Raw genomic sequence first — 26,565 nt, 5'->3', positions numbered from 1 at the left:
GAACAAGAGCCATAAAAATCATTGTAGCACAGAGCGGAGCCTTTCCCTGGACGTACATAAAACACGAAGGAACGACAAAATCGCGATTAGACTGCCGTTGGGCGAGCACTGCGCCGGTGGACACCCAAAGCGTTTCAGGGATGGTTTTGCCGTCTTCAGCCAGCCGAGGGGGGCCACTCGCTGTAAGTATAAGACTTATTTGATTTTCTTTTTTTTTTTCCAAGCAACAAAAAAAAAAAAAAAAAAAAAAAAAAAAGAACAAAGGCTTACCAAACAACAAGGCTTGTAAACGAAAATTTCGAGCTTAAATGTTATATATACTTATTGGCTTGATCATGCGATGTACCAAAAATTGTTGGCTAAAAAGCAGAGGTATTTGAACAACCCCCGCGAGTCAGCCTACGCGCCCCTTGAGCACACTATGTATAGGTATAGACTCGAGAAAGCAGTTTTCACAAAAGTTACGGAGCGTGTGCTCATCACCTCGGGTCCAGGTGTTTTCAAGAAAATAAATGTCTCTGTTTTCCTCTTTAGGCAAAAAAAAAAAAAAAAACTGTATGTACTCAATCGATCCCCAAAGTGGAGTAGGCCTACAGGGGAGACCACTCAAAAAAAAGCGCGCCAACGTATCTACCTCCCAGGTGGTGCGGAAACGATACGCCCGAGAAAAAAAAAAATCCACCCTTTCATCCCCTACGAGGAAAGCCCCGACAATCGACACCAAAAGCCTCGCTCTCCTCCCTCGGCCGCGAAACGACGCGCCTTTTCTTTCGTAACGCGAGTCTGCGCGCCTGGAACCCCGCCCTTGCAGCCGACGAAGCGCGTGTATACATGTATACGAGTCGCACAGGGCGAGGTTTGGCTTAGCCGCTGCACGCGCTACCCAACTCGGTGCACTCAGTCGCGCTTAAGCCCGCGATCCGCGAAGCTAGTCCGACGAACACACGTCAGCCAACGTCACAACCGGCAAACGCCAACAACCGAGTTATCGACTCAGCAGCCAATAGGAAAGTGTATATATACACAAAGATCGTGTACAGTAAGCGTCGAGTCCCGTGTACGGGTTAGTCCGGTGGTTGGGTGTTTCTTCATCCGTGGCCCGAAAAAGTGTCAAAATGGCCTAAGCACGACTCGGAGATCCTAGTAGGTCCAAGCATCCCCGGCAGCTCCCTCCCGGTCCCTCAACCCAAACAGTGTGTATACATAACCGAGTCCCACCCACCCGATTTCCACTCTACGTTAGACCCGATTTCCTCGAGATTTCAAGATCTATAAAACAAGAGATCGTTTAACTTGTACTTTCGTCTGTCAAATACGTATTTGAGCCGTCGTTGGTACCTTACTCGAATCAAAGTGATCTTTGTCCGCGTCGTTTAAGTATACCGATCGGCAGCAAGTCGAGTGAAAATCGAAAGTAAAATCGTTTGCGAGGACAATCTATCCGACCGTACCAGTATTCTAATAATATTCATCGTACGCCCCAAGTGCAGTCTTTTGCTCAGTGGCGATATAGTATACGATCGGTCGTTGGTATAAAATCGTCAAAGAGAGATCGGCCGGTTGGTTGTGTAGTTCCTAGTCGGCCATGCAAGAGTCCTCCCTTAGATCCCCAACAGATCCGAGAGCAGGTGGCAGCGGTCGAGAGCCAAGGCCGTCGACATCGACGGTGATAACGCGCTTCGCCTCGCCGACGGATGTCGAGGAGCCACCGGTCCAGGTGCACAACCGCCACGGGCCCAACCCCCGTCAAGACGTAGCGACGCGCGGTGGCAACCGCAGGAAAAGGGGCCGGCGCTCTTGATCCTAACTCGGCCCGGATTGCTTCGAGGTCACAGCCCCGGGGTCGCCGAGGATCTTCCCGGAGTACACCTCGGCGACGATGCCACCCGTGCGCGTGAAAAAGTCCCGGAGCGCCGTGTGCCCGGCGGTTAGCCCCGCGGGGCCCAGGGCCGGCATGCAAGCGGCCGGGAGCTCGGAGCTGCTGCTCGACGCCAAGTGCCGGCAGATGCTCAGGGACGAGCTCGAGCGACGCAAAATGCTCGGCCCGGGTGGCCGCAAGCACCAGGACAAGAGCCAACGACGCACCTGCCGCCAGAGGCTCGCCTTCTACGCGACGTCCAGCCTCGCCATGGTCGCCATCTCCGGGGGCTGCGCCCTACTTTTTCTCGTCCCGCTCTACGTCGACCCGGCCATCAGTACCCTCATTGCCGATTTCTTTCCCGAGCCGGTGCTCTGCACGACCTCCAAGGTACACACCACTACCCAACGCTTGGATTTTTTTTTCTTTTTTCTTTTCTTGTCCTTTTCTTGCCCAATTTTATAACGATCGTCCGTTTGCACCATCTCAAACAGCGCGAGGATCTCTGGGGACTGTTCAACTGCACCTGGAGCTCCTGCCGAGAGGGTAATTTTATTCGCATACTTTTTATTTTATTTTTTTTTTATCTTTTTTTTTTTTGACGCTTGGTGCGCGAATTAGGTGTATATGTACCTCGCGCTTTATCCAAGTGGGTTACTTCAACTCAAACGTGTATGTATAAAATAAAAGCGCAGAGAGTTGGAGTAACACGCTTGCGCGCACTTGTTGCGTTTGACGATTGTTGCATAAAATGCCCGAAACAACGACACAGGCTGCACCAGCGAGGTGTACCGGTGCACCCACATCTACGTCACCTACAGCCCGTGGAGCAACGCGAGCGAGGAGTCGTTGCTGTTCGACGGGGAGACAACAAAACGGCACAATGGCACCCTCCCACGGAGCACCACTGCTACGAGCGCGCAGTATCGGCAGACCAAGATGGAGGAGACCGAAGTGGTCGAGGCGGTGCTGCTGGTGAACATAAAGGGCTGCGGCTACCCCCCGGCGGTCGACTGCGAGAATTTTACGCGGGAGCTAGGGTACGAGGGCTCGCAGTTTCCGTGCTACTACAGCCGGGTGAACGGCAGCATCGTCATGGCGGAGTACAACAGGGATGCGGAGGTCACGGTGATCATGCACTACTTCGCCATACCCCTGGTCATGACGCTGGCCACCACTGCGGTACTGTGCGTCTGGCACTGCGACTGCAGGTGTCCACCGCCACCCCCGCCGAGGAGGTACCACCAACAGGCCCCGACAATAACCAGCTCGACGATGTCGGCCGCCTCGTCGGCCCGGAGGATACCGAGGTCCAACACCACCGGCACCACGGCCACTACTACGAGGCCTAACGATCTTAGGTACTGGTGGTTATGCTTTTACGTCGGCGAGTGCAAGTACAAGGGTGGCTTTCGCATCGTCAGCCAGGACTGACTGAGCCTTTCGACGCCCCGGAATCTACTCTTTTCGGTTTTTTCCTTCACTCGATTTTTCGATACCCATCGACATTTTTCCAGAAAAACAATTTTTTGCACCAAAAACCCCCTTTTTAGAACAGTTTTTTTTTTTTAATTTAAAAAAAAACAAAAAGTGAATCAGCACTTACAATGAGTTCTTCTTCCGGGGCGTCGAGACGATATAGTTGTCAGTTAGTTTTCGTTATAGTTAGTTTTTTCGTCATAAAATATACATGCTGGCTCGTTGTTACACACGCATAAATTATGTACTTAGTATTATATTACGCCCAAACTAGAAATTAATGTAATCATATACTTTTTCTTTATTTTGTCAGCACACGTTATGTACCGTTGCAGATGTATATATTATATACGATATAAGTATCGCAATAAATACTTATATATCTGTATATTACACAGTACACCACACGTACACTATTATTATATAAAAATCATGAGGTATGACTTTTTATGTGGCATTTTGTTTTTTACATTTTTTTCTTCTGCCGAGAATTAATTTTGTGTCGGCACGGGTTTCCACGCGAAACTTGACTCATTAGTCGGTGAAAATACTTGTATTTTTTTTATTTTTCCTAAGAAATTTTATTTTGAACGTTGAGTAGGTATATATTTGTATCGAAAAAATGAGTAAATTGTTTTTAACATTTTCTTCGTTTCTTGCGTAATAATTTGAGCTATATTAAAATTCCATGCAAATGGAAGCAACAGCCGCGAGAACTGAATACTTAATGGCTCTTGAAAATTGTTTTATCTGTGATAATTCGATGTACCGCACCGAACGATTTACCCGCTACGCAATAACTTACCGTTAATTGGAAATAATTTATTAAATTATCGAACAGAAATCGATAGTAACTAACTTTACTGAATAAAGCCATTATTTAGCATATTTTCGAACGAGACAAGAACGTATTTTCAATAATCTGCTGTGTTTTTTATGTTAACTAGTCGACACGTTTTTTTTAATTTTTAATACACGAAAAAATTAACACGTCTGACCAATGATATTTTTTGCTGTGATATGCGATTTGAACGAATTTTCATACTCTGTAGACGATAATTAGATAGATGCATGAATACACACACATTACTCGTGACTCAATCATTCTTAGAAGCAAAAAGTAATAGATGCGTGCAGGGAGAAGCGAATTTCGTTGATGAAAAATCAGCACAATCAATTTTTCATAATTTTTTTTTCGTATGAACTAAACGTGACAAAATATTTTTTTTTTTAATTTCACGGAATTCTCTGGGATGAATTTCCATAACTATACACGGGTCAGAAAGGAGTATTGGTCAATTTATTCACTTCTCCCTGTGAATCAGAATCACATTGTGAATAATTGTACAAAAGTAATGAACAAATTCGCAACTCACAACACGTAAGCATTTTAGTCCGCTTTGACAAATTTTTTTGTAGATTCAAGCAAAAATAGTTACAATGTTAATGAATTTTTTAAATTAGAGCAGCAAATTTACACGATTTCAGCATCAAAAAAACGACGACGTAGATAGACCATCGTAACAATATTATTGCATATCACGTATATAGTAAAATTAATTGCCCATAGTATTTGAATCATACATAGATTAATTATGTATTTTACACCCACATACTTAAGCACTCGAACACTTTCATGCATCAATCTAATAGTCACGAAATCGATCGATCGAAATGTTTGTACATAAAGAAAAATATATATCCATATAAATATATATATATATATATATATATATATATATATATATATATATATATATACTGTTCATTTCATATGTATTTTAGTCATCAATTTGTATCAGGACAACTGAAAATACAAAGTCCTATTCGCAATATCAATACACATACAAATATATATCAATGAAACTGCGATGGAATTAAAATTAAGGATCACCAGAAAAAAAAAAATTCGTTGTTTTTGAAAAAGTTTATCAATAAAAATGCATTGAAAAGGCCATGTTGTTCTGCTCCTTAAATGATGTCAACACGTAAAATTTCGCCAACGTCAAATAACGTAAGAACCACCCTCGGACCACCCAATCTACCCTCATATAAAGTCGAGAAATCCCTTCGTCTCGGGACAAACCTGATCTCCCGTGTACACATGTAAGCAGAAGTCGCGAGAAAGAGGGTTCTTCTTCACCCTTTTCTCTCTCTCTCTCAGTTAACTTCAAGTATTGCCAGACGAAAATCGTTGTTGTTTAAAAAATATTTTTCATTCGCGTGTGCAACTAAATATTTTGTCTTGCAATTTTTTCACTACTCGGTATAATACATTTTTCTCAATTTATTCTCTCATTAGTATACTAATCACGCGAGTTAACTTTCGCTTTACTTTAATCGCAAACTTTTGAATGCATCGTTACACCTCGAATTTACAAGAGCAAGGGTCCACGTTTTTCTTTCTTTTTTTTTATGAAATCAATGTTAGAGAGGAGTATAATGTAGGTACATACTTGTGTACACCTTCACGCGACACCTGTTTCTCACGACAGTTCGTGCAATTGTTAACACTTTTGTGGGTATGTTTGTCCAGAGAAAACAATACCTTCCATCGTCCCATTCCAATCGAGCGTTGCTTACATATATCTAGATCTTGTTACTCGAATTTGTCATGCGCATGCCGTATTGACTCTTGACTTGAATTTCATTGTTTTTTTTTTTACAATAAATACCAAGCATTGAAAATACGTATAATCATATTATCTATGCAAGCCGTAGTTCGATAAAACACATATAAAATCTTTTTTGATTCATTATAAAACTTGGTTCTTTTAACAGATTTTATTATGAATATTTGGTACAATTGCTAGATTTTAAAATGGTGAGCAAAATATTCTCGTCGCAATCAGAACACGTCCCACTCGTAGAACGTACCGGAAGTTCAACCCGTTGCAGCGTCAATTATCGTAACACATTTGCGGGAAAAATATTTCCATGGATTTTCAACGAAATTTCCACCAAAAGTTAATGAGCCAGTATCATTTGAATCTTAATTGAATTAAATTTCCTTTTTTTTTTTTTACACATAATTTTAGGAATAAAAATCATAAAACAGTAACCCTCTTCCATTGTCATACCACTGGTACGTATATGCTCCAATATTATTGTCTTTCGCGAATGACGCTTCATCTAATCTCCAGGGACGGCACGACGTGCCGAGTTATCCTACATACCCAAGATCTAACGTTATCCAATAAGATAAAATCATCGATCAATATACAATTTGCACGTGTATTGTATGCATCGAAACAAGAGAAACTAATATCGGAGCTATTCAGCGCGGATGTTTGATAAATGCAAACGAACATTTAATGTGATCGCGCATCCATGCGTGTACCGAACGAAACCCCAAATTCCTCTCGTAAAAGCCAAGTTTCCCGAATCGACGAGTATATGCACATCCATGCGATTGTTAGGCCAATTGTTCTCGATTTACTGCGTTCATCCAGCGCACGGTTATACAGTTACGAAGGTAATGTGCACAGTGTTTATGCAACGGCCAATCAATAATCGCAGACTCGCTCCATTCGCGCGGTAACTCGATTGCTAATATTCGTATTCGACGAAACACTGAAAACACAAGAGAGAGAGAGCAAAGTGAGAAGGAAAAAAAAACAGTAGATCGAAAGTCGAGAGTAAAGAAAGGGACCGATAAAATACCGATAGCGATTTCTCTCTCGGCTGCCACTGTAAGCTACACACACATATATAAATAGTATAGAGGATAAAAACAAAGGCACGGGCTGCCTCTCTTAATTGTCCTCCACAGAGCACTTTCTCGGTCCGCCACTTGCGCACAAACAGACAGACTCTCTCTCCACTTTTATACGGTGCAATTAAATATTTACGAGCAAAGCGCTCTCCCCTTTCCAATTCCAGTTCATTTTCTTCTCTCTCGCAGCGAGGCTGCACGTATATGAAAATAAAAAATGCACTACCCGTAAGGGCCGTCGTTGCTTTTAATCGCGCGTTTTCCGCGCTCCGGGCGTTTATTTCCCTCCTCGGCGGTGCCGATGAGTTTTATGGCACTTTGGACCGAGTTCGATCGGCAACGCCCCAACCCCTTTCGTTCTCTCTCACTGTACGCATTTTGCCGATCTCAGTTGTATCGCAGGCACGTGCATGTAATGTTGCATAATTTTTCTGGCGATGAAATATATTTCATCGCGTGGTGTTGTGTACGACAAGTCGCCGACGCCATTCGCGTGCATAGAGAGGCGTCGATCGATGACCGCATGGGGCACACTGACCTCTCGCAGGAATACACCGCACGTACCCTCCTGTGTGTATTCGCAATGAACGTCGTTCATCGCTACGAGTATAACACGCGTGCGAGGCTGTATACGACGCTATTTAGGGTCGAGGACGCGGAAATGAGCGTCTTTTCTCTGGGTGCGTGTGGTGCGGATGCACAAAGAGCGAGGCTGCCAGAGGCACCAATCCGTGAACGGTAATTAAGACTCGCGGTGCTCCCGAGGGTACTGACCGGAAGGGCCGAGCGCGACGTGTCTTGTTTATCCGAGGGGAGGTTTGCCGATTTTCCGTGCAAACTTTCATTAACGAATAACTCTTTGGTGTGGCTTTCAATCGGCAATGGGATATAGGCTTACCACGGTGAAAAAAGTATGTATGTGTAGTAGAGTTTAGAAAGTGTATTGGCGTATTGGAAATTGGAGGGGAAAAAAAGAGGGTAGAAAATCTCATGGGAATCGAGTTAAATGGCTCATCGTTTTTGTTGTTTGCACTTTCACCCGAACGATTTTCCCCCTTTGCTCCGTTTGTGCTGTTGTTTGCTCAAATATTTGCTTTTTGCGCGCTCGTGAATGCGGTATTGAAGCAGCTCGGGTGCCGGAGAATGTTGCTTGGCTGGAGAATATTTTGGCGCTTCCAAGAGTTGGAAGGTGTGTGAATCTAATTTTCGAAATTGCGTTGGAAAAACATCCTCCCGCCGCGTGTTTTCTACTTTCAAACTTTCGAATGGAGATGGATTTTAACCTGGTGCTTTGAGTGTCTCTTGGGAATCAAAAAAATTTTTTTTTTCTCTTTTTTTTTTATAAGAAACTTTAAACCATGTTGCCAATTGAACGCTGAAGCCGTAGTTTGATTGAAAATACCTTTTCGGAATGGAAAGTTTTTACTTTTGCTCATTTTTCATAAGAACTTTTGATCAGTGCATGGAAACCAATAATATGTTGAGTGAATTATTTATGAACTGCTCAAACTTTACAACATTTTAAGTATATTTATTAGTGAAAGAAATTGATGAATAAATTATGACTTTTTGTTTTGAAGCTCGAAGAGAAGAATTGGGGTAAAAAACAGCAATACAAATTTTTTCTTTACTTTAACGAAAATGTTTACATTAAATCTTATTATATTTATACTAAAATAAAACAAAGCGGTAAACAAAAAAAGTCAATATAATGTTTTTTTTTATTTTTATCATTACATATTATTTGTTTGTGAGGAAAAAAAATTCGTAAAAAAATTATAGCTATTGTTTCTTATGTTACTTAAACATCTAATTTTACAGCCATTACTTCAATCTGATTTATATTTTTTAAACAAGTGTGTCGACGAACACTTTTTTTTTAATCTAAAAAAAAGCTCTACCCGAGTAAATAACACTTCAGGAGAAAGTTTGAAAAAACGTAACAAATTAAAAAACCAATTGGCAATAAGTACGAAAGCGATGCCCCAACCAAATCAGTCACCGGATGGTTGAAAGTAAATTTAAAATTCAATCAACTTAACGCGATTCCAACCCCGCGACTTTCCAACGGAGTATATAGTTGCCGGAGCTCCGTAAACCAAATACACACAAAACAATTTTTCCTTTCACCCGAGAAACGCGAAACAAGCTCAAAGTTATTGAATGGAAAGAAATTTTCAATTTCTCGCATTCACCTCGCGACACGCGCACCCACGTACACGCGTCACGTGCCGGTACGTACGTACATGTATTCAAGAAAGCTCGCAAATTAAATTCTCGCTCGCCGAGCAAAGGACCTTTGAAGTTAGCAGGTTCGTAATGCCGTTTCTCTTTTCAGCCCGGGTTTTTTTTTTCTTTTTTTTTTTTTGTCTATGGACGTGTCCTTGTCACAGGCACAATTTTGATCAAGAAGTCCGAGCCATGCCAGGTATTCCCTTTCCACTCCTCCTCAGCTGGTATCAAGCCAGCGGGCTTGCAAGCTGCAGACACGGAAAAACACGTTTGTTCGTTCGTAGGGTGGCAAGAGGGGCTGGGGCTGCTTTGCAGGTATGCCGTGACTTGATGCGAGTCCTGGAAAAATTTCTGGATGTTTGTTACCTTCAAAATTCGTGTGCACCATTTTTCCGGGGATTTGCATTTTATCACTGAGAAAAGTTGCGCTTTCGTTGCTAGCTGTTATTTTTTTTTTTTTTTTTTGTGTGTGTAAGAATATAAAAGAGGTTCGAGCTGCTCTTATGGAATACAGTGAGTTTATAAAGCTGATGCAAAGCAAGAATGTTTTGAAATGTTCAGCAGCTGAACCAAACTTTTTTTATGTCTGAGTTGTTTTTTAATGAAAAAAATTCCTTCGTAACGTTTGTCTGTTTTTTCATTCTTACTAATTTATATACAGTCATTTGCCCCTTTGGTACAAAAGTTCTAGTCTAGATAAAGAAGCAAAAATATCAGCTATTAAAGAATCTTCAAGTGTATTGGAGCAGAGAGTTCCAAGAAAGTAACGAGAAACACGTAGGTTGAAAAAAAATTCCAGGTCTGATGAACATAAAAAAACTGATACCTGCTAATTGCTACAAAAGTTTCTCGAATGCTTTTTTTACCATTGTTTTTCTTTAACTTTTTATTCCAATAATCACTTGAAAAATAAATATTGTATACTTTTTTAATAATGTTAACTCATCATCCATATTTTTAAGTTTATTTGTACATCTACTTGAAAGTAACGCAAATATAAACAATACTAAAATGCAATTTCAATGAAAGTTGGAAAAAAAAATTTTCAATTTACTTTCTTGAAATATCGCCGTACGCTTCCATTAAATGTATCGATTAATCGTTGCCACTATGAGTACTTATGAGACTTCTTGGAAGAAGACATTTGTACACGGTCAACGAGAGCTTTGTGTGACACTTCACTGCTAATTTTAAGCCAACATAGGTGTATCGCAGTTTCTTGTTTCGAACCATATATAATGTACCGGCACTCTATTATTTCACTGGACTCTCATCTGTGAGTTTGCCAGTTAAGCCACCACAAGCTCAATTGGTAACCAACTAATATTTTAATGTGTACAGCCAGTATTTAGAAATGACATTCAAAAATATTTATTCGATTAAAATACACCAAAAAATGAATCATTAATTTTCAACGTCCAAAATGATAACCATCAGTCTGTCCACAGGACTCTTCAATATGGCTGACCCGCTTAGATTTACCCACCCACGCACTCAACTGAAAAAAAACAACATTATTTTCGACCGAAACAAAGCATTCTCAGGAAAAAAACTAAACTAGAAAAGAGAGAGAGAATTTTAAATTACCTTTTTAGAGATGCGCTGGCGATGCACGAGCGGGAGTACAGAGAAAGTGGAAAAATATTACTTGAAGTGAGAGAGGAGAGAGAAACACAGCAGGCGAGGCCACAGCTACAGAGCTTATCTCCGCGACTTTCTCAGATGTTTTTCAGGTTTACCAATCCACAGTTTTCCTTCGTCTCTTTCTGCTCTACCGTCAAACTTATCTCTTGTACTTTTTCATCAAATAATCTCAAAGCTGTTGCCATACCGAATTGTAATATTAAAATAGCTTTGCTCTCTGTTTTCAGAAACGATTTTCGAGAGATTTCGAGAGAATGTTTTTACGTGGTTTTGCACATGGTGCGCTACAGATCTGTCATATTTCGAGTGATGAACAGCTATTTTTTGACTATTAAGTGTATTTACTCTTGAGAAAAAAAAAATATATACAAAAAACATTCTATTCAACCGAGTCTATTTCGCTAACGAGATAAAGAGAACAAACAACACGCGTCACAAGAGCGAACTTTGCAGTCACGTTTCACCCGCATTTAAATCAAAATCAAACAAACAACTCAAAGTTTCCCTGCGACTAACTGGGAAAACCAAAATACAATACCTCCAGGACAGCAGTGTAGCCGAGCAAGTTTCCCTTCAAGCCAGACAAGCTGGGATTGACTTGAATCTGTTGAAATCGTCCGAATAGCTAATTCGGATGCTTTTGGAAAAGGCTTCCAAGAGATAATGCGCCAAATTGAAAAAAGCAGAGAAAAAACACATCTACTTTGACCCACGAAAATTAATAAAAATTCCATCTCCGACTTTGCTCGAGATTTTTCTCCACAAACAAACAAATTAACGCCGTCTCGAGTCTTTCGATGAAGGCGATAATCCAATAGTCGGGGAGCGCTTCCTTTTCCCCATCTCCCGCAAGCTCCACAAGTCATAGCGCCACTTTCCACTTGGCTCCCTCCGAATGACTCGGCTCGGGAACGCTTACGACGAAATAAATCTTAATTCATCCGGTCGCTGTGTACTTTTGGCTCGATTACTCGGCGCTTTTCGCTCAATTTTATTTTTTCCCCCGACTTGGCAGGGGACTTTACTGTCTTATTTTTCCGTGGTTTTTTTTTTTCAGAAATAACCTTACTGTTGCGCAGAAAAAAAAAAAAATCTTTGATGCCAATCACCGAGATTCACCTACTGCGAATCGAGGCGAATTCAAATCAGTCGCGCTAGATTCCTTATCTCTGCTACAGCGAACATGAAAATAGGCGCTCATGAAATAACAGGGGCCACAAACGCGAAAAAGAAATTTGCACGCAAATGCCACGTACGTCGATTATATGTCAACGGAGGAGGTACAAAAAAAACAAAAACAAAAAAATGTGTCCCTCGAATCTATATAGCCTTATCGTGCAAAAAGAGCCATTTATCAGGGAAAGAAACAACGGCGTCTACGGCCCGTAAAGCCCACCGATGTTTCACCGGGTTTTTCCAAATTTACCAGTTATTACAGCGCCATCGGTCGATCGGAGTGGCTTTTACGACGGCGCGCTCGGGGTGGGTAAATTTTGTTTATCTCCTTCACGGACCGTAGCACCTCGTGGCTTGAATATTTGACGAGTAAAAAGTGCTCGCGAACGAATGGCTGTTGTAAAAAATAAGAGCTACCGGGAAGGTGAAAGGGTTACGGGGTGTGTGCAGATCGAACGGAGATTGATGTCGCGGCGCGCCTCGCCACGGTAATTATATCCTCGCAAGAAACGACTCTGTTACTGCTGTAACGGCTTTTGATTTATGAGGAACACTTGTTTTTTCAACCCCTTTTTGTTGTAGAGGTAAATAAAATAAATTAGCACCGATACGTCACGAAAAATCGAGGGGATGTACTTTCATTTCCCACACGTTTGCACCACTCGATATCTCAGCCCTATACTCCTGTGTGTATCTTAGACCCTCAAATCCCAACTGAGTACACACAAGGGAGTCTGTGTGAGGGTAAAAATGTGATTTCTCGAGGTATCGCGCGTCCCCCATCGAATCCTCGAGTGTCTTATCTACTATTCCTACGCGTCGGTAGTCGAGTCTCTCACGCTGCAGTGGTTTTCTCTCGCCAAGCTAGCATCGTTAATCTTCGTCCAAGGCCATCCTCCTCCTTCTCCGCAAGAGAAACTGGAATGATTTTTCATTTCATCATTTCGAGCGAAAAATCTCACCCGACACTCTTTTTTTTTCATTATCTTTTGCGATGATATATTTGTTCGTGTTCACGTGTAAGTTGTGATCACACGTAGAGTAATGAACGATCAATCGTAATTTCTGATTTTTACGTCACATTAGCGAGTCCCTCACCGATTGTAGGTCTTTGTTTATTAGCAGAGATGATTGTGAATAACGTCCAGACGCAGACATAATTCAATGTGAATTGTATTCCAGTTTGGCACTCGAGAAAAAATAATAGCTCGTTTTGCACGACGCGTGAAATTAACGCAAACGTGAATCGTGCAAAAAAAAAAGAAACCTGCTCATTGAGCATATATAACTGTCCACGTGGTATGTGGTACGTATACAGTCGTGCTGTTCAACTACTCTAATTACTGTGTCCGTATAGTTATTTATTTACACGCGCGTGACTGCAGCCGTCCACCGTCTTGTACCCTCCGTCCGGGGCTTTTTGCTCCCAGTAGAGAATTGCGTCGTGTATATTGGATAACTCACTTTTTTTCTTCTGGACTTTGAGTATCTAATTTTAATACTTAGCTGGGAAAAATTAATTTGACTGTAGCATTCTTACAGTAACATATTTTATCAAAAAAAGGGTTGATACTTTTCAAACTTTACCGGATAATCAAATCACAAAGGAAAGTATAGAAAATTGATGGAAAACCTCTGTTATCTCTTTAAGCAAATTTCATTGAATTAGCCCTGCTACGACTTGATTTTCAATTTTCTTTCTTTTCCCGTCGAGTGCAATATCGCGCTTCAAAGAAAGAACCGCACAAATGAGCAATTTCGCATTTTCACGAAGCACAGTCTCAAGATCTTCGTGTGCCTCCGTAATAACGGGGACCATAATTGAATTGGAAAAGTTTGCCCGCAGTTTCTCCCAAACAAAGAAGTTTGCTGCAAAAACCCATGACCCATTAACGCGGTGCCGTACACCAAAAGATTCTGGAAACTTGGAGTGGTAAGTTTTAAAAGTCGTTTCGCTGCCTTGGCGCAGTTACACAACTTACCCTCCCTTGGAAAATGAAATTTCATCCGATCGAGCGATACTTTTACAATGAAAAATACGTTCGCAATTAACTGCAGGTATCCAACAAGCCATCACGCATTAATCGATGTAACGAGGTCTATTTTTCAGTTTTGCCGACAACTCGCGCCCTTAATAAAGTTCTTATCGGTGGAAAAGAACGAACCCTTTTTTTTGTATGCGAACAGCAGCAAGTCAACGAGTCGAAAGTTCTGCAGCTGTGGGGAGTTGGAAAAGTCGGCCACGCTGGTAGCCGAAAGTGTTGATGACTTGGATGCAAATGTGGGAGCGCGAGATATCAGCTTCCGAGATCCGAACGACGTCGCCGCGAGCATGTAAGTTCTGTACGTGCGACGACAGCTGGGAAGACATTACGTGTGCCGTGGAAAAGCTCGCGTTTCGTACTGTGTTGAGAAATGAATTTTAAATTTTTTAAAATTGATACTTTGTTACCAGAGACAATTAAAATCAGAATCGATGACATTCAATAACATCCGCCTCGAAGCGGTTGCCCAACACACACATATTTGATTATTCAAATGCAGCGATTAAGTTTGCGTGATTACATCCTGTCTTTCATACTATAGAACAGGGTCGTGCCCCTCGTCGCATTTCTGAGCGTCGGTAGTTGCGGTCCGCTTCGAAAATTTACATCATGTATTATACATCGAGTTGCATTCCAATTAGGCGCATTCAACGTGAAAGAGTCAATTTTAAAAAGTACTTGGTAATTTTTTTTCCCTTCGATCGTTTGTCAGCTATTTAACTGTATAGCTTCGTCCAACCATTTCTCAAGAAAAAATAATTTAGTTTGGTTGAGCCCGAAAAATAAATAGTTATGGATTTCCTTGTTTTTACAACGCTTGGGTACTATTGTAGTGCATTTTATAAAAAGTATAAGTTTTTGCTACACATATTAGGAGTATTATTTTAACATGCTTGGATTGACAGTGAGTTTACATAAAAAATTACGTTTCCTCAGTTTGTCATTAATACTTAAATGAGTAGGTACATTGTGAGCTAACACGAGCATCGAGAACACTATTAACCAGCAGAGGTGGCTCTTTGGCTCGGCATGAATCATATACTCGTTGAAATCGAGCGAGCATTAGGGGTGGTAAAGGGATCCGGAAGAGGTGTACGAGCTGTTTTAAAATATTTAGGTTATCGACGAGATGAGCCATTGCCACTGCTACGTTTTTTGCCTCCACTTTGCCCTCCTGACATCCATCGCGTGTGTGTGCATTAGCGCGATGTATCGAGTGTTAGCTTTTTTGCACCGTATCTGTGATCTTTGGTGCGAGGAAATTCAGTTGCTTGATAACAAAAGTGTATGAACATTTTTTAAAGAGCAAAATTACAAGGCTTTTAATGTTGGAAAGGAGCAATGCAAACCGAGTGTTAATTAAAATATAGCTTTAGGTTTGATTACATTCGAGTGAAAATTTCCGAGACTTGGGTAAATCGCATTGTCGAGCAAAACAGCAATTACGGGTATATAAAACGTATAGTCAACAAATTCTTTGAATTTTAAACGGCCGATTGTTACGTGCGCCGCAGAGCTCGAAATGACTCGGAACTATTACGATTGCGGTGTACCGGGAAACTTCGTGACCATCTTGATAGGGCGAAAGTTTTTTACAGCCACGTCGAAGATTCGGGGGACGATAGCCCGAGGTGCAGTGCGAAGCGAGGGTTGGTTTTTTTTTTTTTTTTTTTTTTTGAAGACATAAAAAGATTTAGTAGTAACAACTATTTTAATAATATTATTATTTTACTCTAAAATGTGATACTTGAATTTGATTACTTTGCGCACTTTCCAAAGCCCATTCGAAAAGAATGGCGGAAAATTTAAATCATAATTCATTCAAACTTGCACTTTCGTTTAACAATGATGACGACGTTAAGGAAGGAAAAAAAAAATCCAAGTAGAAAGTAGAGCGAGCGCCAGGCCTCACGTGCTCGAAAAAATTTTATTACATTTTGATTGCTCGTTTCTCGCTGAAGGCTACATGGTGCATTTTCCGTACAAAGGGGCACTCGGGGGGGAGGTTAATTTGATTTTTTTCTCCATCCTTGCGTCGTATATGTAGCAGCAGTAGCGGTGAATAATGAAACTTAACCGAGAGTTCTCGCGTCCTTAGGAGCGTATCGATGAATAATGCATTATTTTTTGAGATAAGCGTCGAGCGTTCCTTCGCCAAGCCGACTGTTAATTTTATACGGAGCAAATAAGCTTTGTGCTGGTTAATTTGCATCGACTTAGTTTTAAGTTTAATTAAAAATTACGTAGGAAGAGATCGACGTTTACTGATTGACCAATTTAATTTTTCTACGACGAACTAGTTTCTGAACTTCCTTACGGTATCTACATTTTTTTTTTTTTTTTTTTTTAACATTTTAATCATTTTTTCAATCAATTGTAAAATTTTGTCAAACCGGATTAAGATTCTTGATAATTATTAATAAAGATTGGTAATTCATTCTCGTATACATCGAGGCAAAAAATCACACATCCTCCACTTTGTCGCACAGCATTGATTTTGATTTTCTTCCGTGTTGGAAAAAAAAGCAACGAGTTTCAATTATGAAACAAAAAATTTTTCAAAACACATCCGCGAACCTATTACCGGCAGACCAAGTTTTATACCGCTTTTTAAGAGCAGCGCGCTCTTAAAGCTGATGCACACGTCGAATGCTACTGCGTCGAGCGCATACGCGAGGGTAGCTTTAACAATTTTTTGAAACAGTGCCAGATGTTTAGAGCAAGCAAAAATAAAGTCTGATTTTTTCCAGAGATATGTTCTTCAAGGTACGTAGCAGCGCGACCCCTCAAAAAATCCCTCCACTCTCACCACCGACATTTAATTAACTTGCTCGTGGGCAAAAAAGCACTTTATCGAAAAGTCGATTCTCGAAGAGCTACGGCTTTTTCGGAAAATGCATCACTCATACGCGCTACACAAGGCGCACATTAGTGCGCACGACGAAATGACAATCCCCAGGCGTGAGCTAAAAGCCACCCTTTCATCGACTCGCTCTCGTGAATCCTCGACAATTTACCCCTACCCCTAGCTAAATAACCCTCACTAGATAAATGTATACACAGTGAACTCTTAATTTCTTGGAAAAAAAATGATGTGCGTGAGCGTACCGCACACAGAGAGTGACAAAGCCACTCGTCCTATCGCGATGAAACAGCTGCGGTACACCGCTCTAGATTCCCCAACACGCGCACCCTCGAGTTATCTCTACCCTTTATATTTTTCCTCTCCTTCTCTCTCCTGCTCCCTTTTTCGCCGTTCATCCTCGGGCGTCGTACATATACGTATGTGTCTCCCCCCCCCCTAAAACACGCGACAATGGCTCGAACGAATGAAAAAAAAGAGCGCAATCGCCTGCCTCCGCTCTCGCGAGATGCGGCCTGGAACGTGAATTTCATCGGTGCGCCCGAGGGCCGTCTCTCTCCAGCCAAACAATCAAGCTGCTTTTTTGGTTCCTTCCACCCGGCTGAAAGGACTCTTCATCCCCCCTCATCCCCTTCTCTTTGAATAGCCAACGTACAGACCTGACACATTCACACACACACACACACAAGCGAGGTCCTAATGAGAGGGTGAAACCACTTTCAAGCCCGATGAGCCCTCGAGCCTCACAAGTGGGTCAGTCGTCCTCTGCCGATCAATCTTTTCTTTTCTAGACCGCCATCGAGTCATCGCGATGCAAATCCCCAATGAAATCCACACGTGCCTGGCAAGCGAGACCGACGCAGCAATAGAATCGATAAAATCTATCACTCGGCTCTGGAAATATTATATTTTAAAATTAAGAAAAAAAAGCTCATCATAACGAACCAACAGTTGTACGTTATAACATATACACGCCGTTTGTGTATTTACGAGCCACAGTGATAAATCACGGCTGTAGTGTACACGCGAGGTGAGTTAAGACAGCAGCAGTACATGTACGATAACTTGCGTTAGGGAATCGATCGATACCGCGATGAGCAGGTACATAGAGCCATCAGAAAAAAACACACACAGAGCTAGTGCAGACTATCGCGTGCCTCTGAGTCTCGTTTCGGCGCGTGCAACGGGATACACACTATATACCGAAGACAATTATGCGCTTGTGTACACCTTGTACGTCCGCGACTAATAGATCCGTTCGTGTGGTTTGAGGGGGTGGTTTTCGCGTCCCGAATCGATGGCGTGAAGATCTCGTTGGGACTTTTGAGCTTGCACTCCTATGATTTGCATGTGTAAACATTTGCCTGTAATCTGACGAATGGATCATGTCCTGTAAGTACATACGCCTTATTTTCACCTAGAATTCATGTAGTTACGAATGGAGCACGTTATTAGACATTTTAGCCCCTTCCCTCCTTGCAAATACCCGCAAGAGTGACATAAGAGGCTTACATTTCTGCCATTGCTGCTCGAGCACACATCTGCACACACTTTGTCTATTGATCTGTGCCTGTCGACACACGTTTCTTGCGTAATCAGACCCTTTGCTTTTCCCTTCTCCATATACATAATTTGGAGATTCACGCGTTTTCACAGGTAAAAGAGAGAATCATCTGTCACGGATGAATTTATACTGTGCATGGTATATCCATCATTTTAATCCCCTCGAGGCATCGCAAATCACCCCCACACATATACACAATGGGCAAATTAATCATCATCATCATCAGAGTCGATAATACATCACCGGTGCGTCGGCTTTCTGTTGCAGCGAGTACTCGATAAGCACGCAAGTGGAGCGCCGAGGTCATCCGGTGCACTGCAAGTGCACCGAGGTCATGAGGCCCTTGTGACGCCGGGACGAGACGGTCGAGAGCACCTTGGCCGCCTCTTGAGAGAACATCCCCTTCTCCCCTTTCTCTCACTACTACGGCCACTCTCGGCTTTTCACGCCGAGAAGATCTGCGAGCGGCACTACCCCCCAACCTCTTCGCCCTTTGCCTTCGTTTCTTTGCTAAGCCACTTTGCAGACAAACTACTCTTTTGCCCTGAGGGATGTCGCTGCGTCTCGAGTATACTGGGATGTACACGAAGGTGACTGTGATTCTTGAACGACTCGATGAACTATAAACTTGTTTCTTACTTGTCTGTCGCGCTCAATCGCCGTGTCCGACCAAAATCGGGTATTACTACTTGGCTCTGTCGTGCGATTGAACTTCAATCGCCATGTCTGACTAAAATTGGGTATTACTACTTGGCTCTGTCGCGCGTTTGAAGCTCAATCGCCGTGTCTGACCAAAATTGGGTATTACTACTTGGCTCTGTCGTGCATTTGAAGCTCAATCGCCGTGTCTGACCAAAATTGGGTATTACTACTTGGCTCTGTCGTGCGTTTGAACCTCAATCACCGTGTCTGACCAAAACCGGATATTACTACTTGGCCTTGTCGAAGGCTGTATTCAACTGTACGACGCGTCAAACTTTGTACAGAGTACTTACTTGGGTACAGGCTATAAATGCTCGATTAAACTTAGGACGAAGTTAATTTCGCACGGGTATCGCTGAACTTTTGAAAATAGCCATATTTTTCGTGCAATTAAGTTTATCGATTGTTACGACGTTGTTGAAGTCGATAAGTTTCCTGCATAAATATACACGTAGGGCCATTAAATTTATCATCCCACTTTTGATAATATACGATATATTTTCTTCCTCTCCTCCCTACGTCTCGCTCCGTCTGATAGCCGCTGGAGGCGATTGGCCTTGGCTGTGCGCGCTTCCGCCCAGGCTTTTTCTCTCGATTGGTCTTTCTCCAGCCGGAGGACTCATCAGCGAAATTGAGGTGAAAATATGCCTGCTCTGGAATTAGGATATCGACCGGAGTTTTTTCATTTAAGTTGGCACCGTTTGGCTTCAAGAATTTTTTTTTCCAATCTTTCTTACCGAGGACTCGTTGTTTCAAAAGGAAAATGACTCTGTTGATATTTCACTGCTTAGTAACATTTTTCCACAACAATGTCACAATCGATAAAACGACGATTTCAATATTGCGTAATAAGTTGTCATGTGCATGATGACAAATACAGGTATTATGATTAACATTTACGTCTAATTTTAATACTATTACTACTGTATCCTCAACTTGCTGCATAATTTATTGCTTTTATTAACAAAGAACATAAACAATAAATCAAATCTACTTATCTGTAATTCATTATTGTGAATAGTAATGGTACTTTAGGCTGTGAATTGTATTCCGTTGTGGAATAACAATAAGGTAAACAACGACGGATACTACCGAGTGTTTTACAAGATGCTTTTTTAGTGACTTATATAAAATAGTTTTTAAGCTAATGAACGTGTTTCGAGTTGAGTTTGAGAAACATATCCGGAACCGTTATGGTATTAGTAGAAAAATATATGTCAATACAAGTAAGACAAATAAAAGTTATGGATATTTATTACTTGTAGTGGAAAGTTTCATCAGTCTCATTCAAGAACACGGGCAAATAATCAAAATTTGCAATCAATCATTTTGGACTGTTTTGAATGTATAATTATAATTCAATGAAAAAATAAGCAAAGAAAGAAAAAAAATTTCCAGTCTTGCGCGTGAAAATTTGTCAAGAACAGGTCCAAACATCCCTGTAAATGATAGAGGTCCTCGATCTCCCACGCGCGGTCAGTTCATTAGCATATTAGAAGGCATACGGTCCAGAATCGCAAGACGCTAGAGATGGTTGTGGGGGCGTGTTACATGCAGGCGGCAAAAATCGGGCTCGGGAAGCTTGCCAACCAGCTCAGCTGACCGCCGTGCTGAGGTCCGCGCGATAAGCTGATACGCGCTCTGTTCTTTGTGACTTTGGAATAACGTGAGATGACGAAGAGGAGGAAAACGTACGTATATAGAATAGGGGCGGGTTTTACAATGACACCGATGTTTGTCAGAGTTTTGAGGTCATCGCGTCATTGTGTAATTGGTCGGGAGGTGTGTGCTATCTCTCGCTTCCGCGAGCACGGCATCGTACGTTATTTGGTTCAATAGGCGGCTCCAGGATCGTGGGTCTCTGGCTGCCGTTCGATTTTGACGTCGCATTGTTTTCGGGATAGAGAGCTACTGGCTTTGTTGGGAATGTATTTTACACTGCTTTGAACATCCCCTCCTCCGTCTTTTATTTTATACAAACTAGAGATGGATTTTTATGCTCGCTTTAGTTTCATGGGACCAATGTGTTGGTCGGTCTTTTGTGTCTGGCACTTTTTTTGTCGTCACTTCATCCTTATGGTCATGTCATGTGCGTGTAAGGATTAGATGTAGCTTTTCCTTTCAATGTATACTTGGTATGTGGATGATAATTTAACGCCATTCAAAATCAGTGGGTACGATTTCAAGTGATGCTCCGATATTGAGGGGAAAAAAATTATGAAGAGAGCAAATAGGATTCTTTCTCGATGCATCTGGAAAAATGCCAGTAGTGAAGAAAAGAAAGGAAAAAAAAATATTTCCAATCGTCTTATTGACGGATTCCTGATACCTACATTTTCTTTAATGTATTTCGATGCGCGCGATCGACCTCGTGTCGACAAATATTTGCATTTGTATTCAGTTATACATTTTTGCGACGTTTCGTGTTATTCTCACCGTTTAATTTACTACGAATAAGTTTTTTTATCCTTTTGAATGAAAATGAGGAGAAAACCATTTTTTTCGAGATTAATGAAACGAGCTTTTTTTTTTGACAGAACAGAAAAATGAATAATGAATAAAAAAAAAAGTGAAAAAGATAATTTTCATGATTAAAGCGACCCATACTTTTTCTTAAATGCTCGTGTTTTCAAGATTGGAAATTTTATTGTGAGAGACAAATTTTCGCTTAAAATGTAAAAGAGTACGTTTATCCATAAAAACTGGAAAACCACTTAGAATATACCATGATAAATTGTTTGTCAAGCGTGTTTTCATCGTACAGTATATATTTTTGTAGTAAAATTGATGAATATTATCAGTAATAAGTAACGATTGTAGATAGATGATGATACAATTTTTTATTCATTTTAGGAAAAATTTTTCAAAATAATTAATCTGTAAATAATATACCGAAATGCCTTCTTTACTTGACGTATACATTTTTAATTACCATACAAAAATGTATAGAATCCAATCATATTACATATTCTGCAATTCAAGTGAAAATTCAGAAAATATTTATAACAAAATTTACCATCGAAAAATTAATAACAAAACCTTGTGGATTGATACTTCGACACACTGCCACTGTTATGAATTGGTGTGAATTTTTCGAGATTCTAAAGAAAAAATTTTTAATCCCAATCATTGAAATACTTTTATAATTCAAAGAGTTTTTAAAATCCACCAAAAAAGTTTATATTAATATACTATAATCAAACATAAAGTTTGTAGTCGAAACTATGACCACATTAAAAATTGTTGGTAATAAATATGGTTAATTTATATAAATTGTTATAGAGTATTAAAAAACATATGTCAATAAAGGAAATTAAACCATATTCGTACATTTAAGGATGCGATACTTATTTAGTATCCATCGAATAAATATCACAATGGCGATTTTACAGAAATCAATAAAAGAAACATTACACTAGGCAAACGGGGTCTTAAATAATTGTATAATATTACGACAGTGAAAATCGATGAAAATAAACATGATTATCCATATTAAATAAAATTATTTAGGTGCTACAGTTACGATCGCGTGTTGGCGATGAGCGTGACGAAGGAATGATAAATGCATCTGCTTTGGCCTAATAGCTTGGCCTAATGTTATTCGATAAAATTCAAACATAAGTTTTAACTTTGCAGTATTTTTTTTTCTGTAAAAGCTTATTTGCGGTTAATTCCAAGGAATACTAAGTTCTTCATAACATAAATTTTGTAGATTCTTAAAAATTACCCACTTGAATAAATTTTTCATATTACATTATCCATCACTTTATATAATGTTATTAAACAAAAAATCTACTATTGAATGAATTTAACCAGAATATGGGAAAAAATGTATTTATCACCAATAAATAGAAACAATAACCAAACAATATTGTTACAACTAATTATTAATAAGCATTTAGCAGGTCTAAATGCCATGTTACTAAGTTAACATATGATTAAACATAAAATATACTCTACTGATGTTTAAAGAGGATCTAATTAGAAGACGTTTTTTATTTATTTAAATAATTTTATGGTTGTATTTTAAAAAATTTAAACTTGGTTTCACAAAAAATTTTCAAAGTGTTATTTATTTATTGTTCTTAAACTTTATGCTCATACCTTATAAATTGCATTGAGTGCTTTTTGTATGATGACACTTGAATTTAGAATAAAAATGTTATAAAAAAATGTCACATGTATTTATGAATTACTTTTCGAACCTTCCTTTAATTAGAACAAAAATAAAAATTTACACTGTTGAGATCTATGAATTGATCGGAAGTAAAAATACAAAGGTTATTCTGTGACTACATCAAGTAAGTGTGTGTGATAATTTGTGTAAATACAAAGGTATGACAGATAGACACCACACAGCAATCAAGTCTTTGAAAAAAATTGTTTATACTCTAAAAAAAACAAGAACTTCTCATCGAACAATATTGCAGGTAAAAATCACATGATCCATGTTGTACGACAACTATTGCGATATTTCATCGGTTGTTCCATTATTTGGTCTCAAAAAAAATCACACCCCCTTGAAACAGAAATGTAGTCGATAGCAAAAAGAAGAAGGGGACGAGGAAGTAGTGAAACGTATGGCGACAAAGCTGCAAAAACGCCAACACCCCTGTAGCCATTCCCTATAGGAGTAATGAATATAATTTTGAAGCAGGTCACTCGAGCAAAGGTTGATGGTCTCCGCACTCTATATCTCCCTCCCTCCCTTTCCCCCGGCATATCCATGGCTCTCTCTCTCTGCTACTCTTCGAGAAATAACTTTGACCTGGATCGCCCGCGTTGCTGGAACGCCGACGGCTGGCCGGCCGAGCTGCTGCAGCTTCTGTTGCAACTACCAGTTGATCTCTTTCGTTGAACGTACGAGTTGGCCAATCACTGTACGGCTGACGAAGAAAAATATAAATTCAACGCTTTTTTTATTTACATTGATAGAGTTTTAAGTGCGATTATTGGTAAGTAAAAACATTTTTTTTCCAAAACAAAAGAGTTTTGAGTTTTATGTAATATGAAAGAAAAAAAAAAAAAAAAAAAAAAAAAACCGTAAATGATTTTTATACCGTGTGTTTTTGAACACAGCTAATGTGTAGGTATACTTGGCCGGTACCACGATAATCCGATTCTCCATTTCATTTGATAACAAAGGGATGTGAGCACACGTAAACATTGGAGATAATCGAATCGAGTGCGTTTGATGGATTGATTTCCACTCTCGTATTTGCCGAGCTGTTATACAAGCACTCACTTACCTACATTCTATTATCCCGTTCGAGCTGGTAATTCCAACGGCACATTATTTGAAAAATTATTAAAGTTAAATTAATATATTGATTCGCACAATTTAATGAAATAAAAATAAAAAAGCATAAATAATTCAATCGACACAAGTGAATCTCTTGACTAAGTAAAACTCGAGTTTAGCAGTTCCATAAAAATGTTTGAAATGACTTTCCATGAGTAAATGGTAAATTGGATGTAAAAATAGAATTCAACAAATTGTCTTTTTTTATTACAATATTTCATATCATTTATTTTTGATGATATAACAACAGTGACTTATATAATATACAGTAATTACTATAACGCCCATAGTCGCATGTCAACGCCGTTATTTACTTTTATCCTCTAATATAAACAAGTGTTTTGTAGATATGAGTATCGAATGGTACACTCGTGCAATTATTATCCCGTAACAAATTATCCTTTCACGCGCATTCGCTACTATCATACACTTCGATCTGATCAAACTTTGTAGATCACGTTACACTTCAACGTGGAGTGAAAGTCAATCGCAACACAACGTCGTCTTAACCCTTTATTTTGCGAACATATTTAATAACACGGCTTTTAAATTTTTGGTAGTGCCGTAATACAATTTGGGGGTGGGGGTCATTTATTTTCGATCGGGTACACTTTTCTCTGTCTTTTTTCCGGCGATTTTATCTCCATTCACATATATGTATATTTATTTATATAATATCGTAAATTTTTCGTTTTTATATCCTCAACTAACTTTGATGCGACAATTAAAAAGTTCTTATTCATATAGTTTGACGAAATTTCAAATACTCTCTTACTCAATAAATCAACATTTGCTATAATCTCTACATTACGTATAAAATTTGTCAAGTAGTAATTAGAAATAAAAAAATAATTCATTTATCAATGTACCGAAGTTGCTGTTGCTGTTTCTTGAACTTCTTAAATAATCTTAAAAAAGGATTTTCTTTATTCCTATTTACTTAATTAAAACTATGTTATTCCTTATGTATTATTTACAGTTTACAGAATTAATTGAGCACGGTAAACATGTAAATATTTACAACCTTAGGACCGACAATGCATGCGCTTGCGAAACTCAATTCGTTGAAATCAATTTTGCCGTCTTGGAATCATCATCGAGTATTTTGGTCTTTTTTGTTCCACCAACTCTTTTTGGGCTTTACTTTATAGTACCACCAGGGAATATACCGCCTAGTACCCCCAAAGTATCGCCACACAAGATCTCGGAGTACCCAATTTCCTCAGGCAGTCTCTGTTTGGCAAGTCTCTTCCAACCATCGAATGTTGAGTGAGAACTCGCATTTCGTATCGATTAGGTCACAATAGCGGCTTGGAATCAATTGGGAGTGGCAAAGTCTCAGTCAAGCAATCGCATCGTTATACGTTGGGTTGAATGTACACCTGCACTCAGCTTAGGTCTTGGGCTACCGAATTGTATGTATTGCTAATAGCTATAAGAGAACCACTTGAATCGTGAAAATTAATGCTCACGTTCTCGCAATTTAGGTCGTGGATTTAATCGAATTTTCCATAATTGTCGTCCCTTTCTTTTACACAGTTGTATTTACAATTTTTCGCTGAGAGCTTATCTATTGACACGATAAGTTTATTAGTTTTTAATTACACCACTTACGAGGTTGCTAAAAATTTCGTTACTATACAAAAGACGATCATATGATTTAACGCGAAGATCGGGTATAGAAGGTGCACGTGTAAGAAAAAATTTATATGATTTTCAATTAAAAGATATTGTTAGATTGTTTTATTGAACTATCAGTAAGTCGATTCGTAATTATATTTATTTATGCATTGAAAAAAAGGAATGGATCAAACGTGCACTTGGTATACCGAACGTCTTCGGTACGTCAGGCACTCCACTGATAGTATGCTTCAACAATAATAGACGCGTCATTATTATCCATAATTGATCCTAGTTATCTTTGGTACAAATTATTTTCATTCATTCGTAGTTAAAAACAATTTGAGTTGAACAATCTTGGAAAA

The 26,565-nt window shown here is 39.8% G+C and overlaps 1 protein-coding gene across 1 annotated transcript; it reads left to right on the top strand.

The window, feature by feature from the left end:
- The first annotated feature begins 1,585 nt into the window (after positions 1-1,585).
- On the top strand, positions 1,586-19,112 carry Teh1 (tipE homolog 1 phospholipid transfer protein). Its single transcript, XM_089588867.1, has 5 exons — positions 1,586-1,787; positions 1,836-2,248; positions 2,353-2,404; positions 2,631-3,219; positions 18,844-19,112. The coding sequence occupies exons 1-5, from the start codon at positions 1,586-1,588 to the stop codon at positions 18,923-18,925; spliced, it is 1,338 nt and encodes a 445-aa protein (XP_089444993.1). The 3' UTR covers positions 18,926-19,112.
- The last annotated feature ends 7,453 nt before the right edge of the window (positions 19,113-26,565 follow it).

The sequence above is a fragment of the Copidosoma floridanum genome, unplaced genomic scaffold (assembly GCF_036245765.1).
Source record: "Copidosoma floridanum isolate Cflo_tuat_1 unplaced genomic scaffold, Cflo_Japanese_pri ptg000007l, whole genome shotgun sequence".
NCBI lineage: Eukaryota > Metazoa > Arthropoda > Insecta > Hymenoptera > Encyrtidae > Copidosoma > Copidosoma floridanum.
The sequence above is the reverse complement of the archived record's forward strand: the minus strand, read 5'-3'. Positions and strand labels throughout refer to the sequence as shown.

What these genes read in the sequence shown, in the direction of transcription:
- Teh1 (XM_089588867.1), top strand. Translation starts at nt 1,586, where the DNA reads ATGCAAGAGTCCTCCCTTAGATCCCCAACAGATCCGAGAGCAGGTGGC. An exon ending in TGCTCTGCACGACCTCCAAG is followed by an intron (nt 2,249 to 2,352) that starts GTACACACCACT and finishes CATCTCAAACAG; the next exon opens with CGCGAGGATCTCTGGGGACT. An exon ending in ACGAGGCCTAACGATCTTAG is followed by an intron (nt 3,220 to 18,843) that starts GTACTGGTGGTT and finishes TTTCTGTTGCAG; the next exon opens with CGAGTACTCGATAAGCACGC.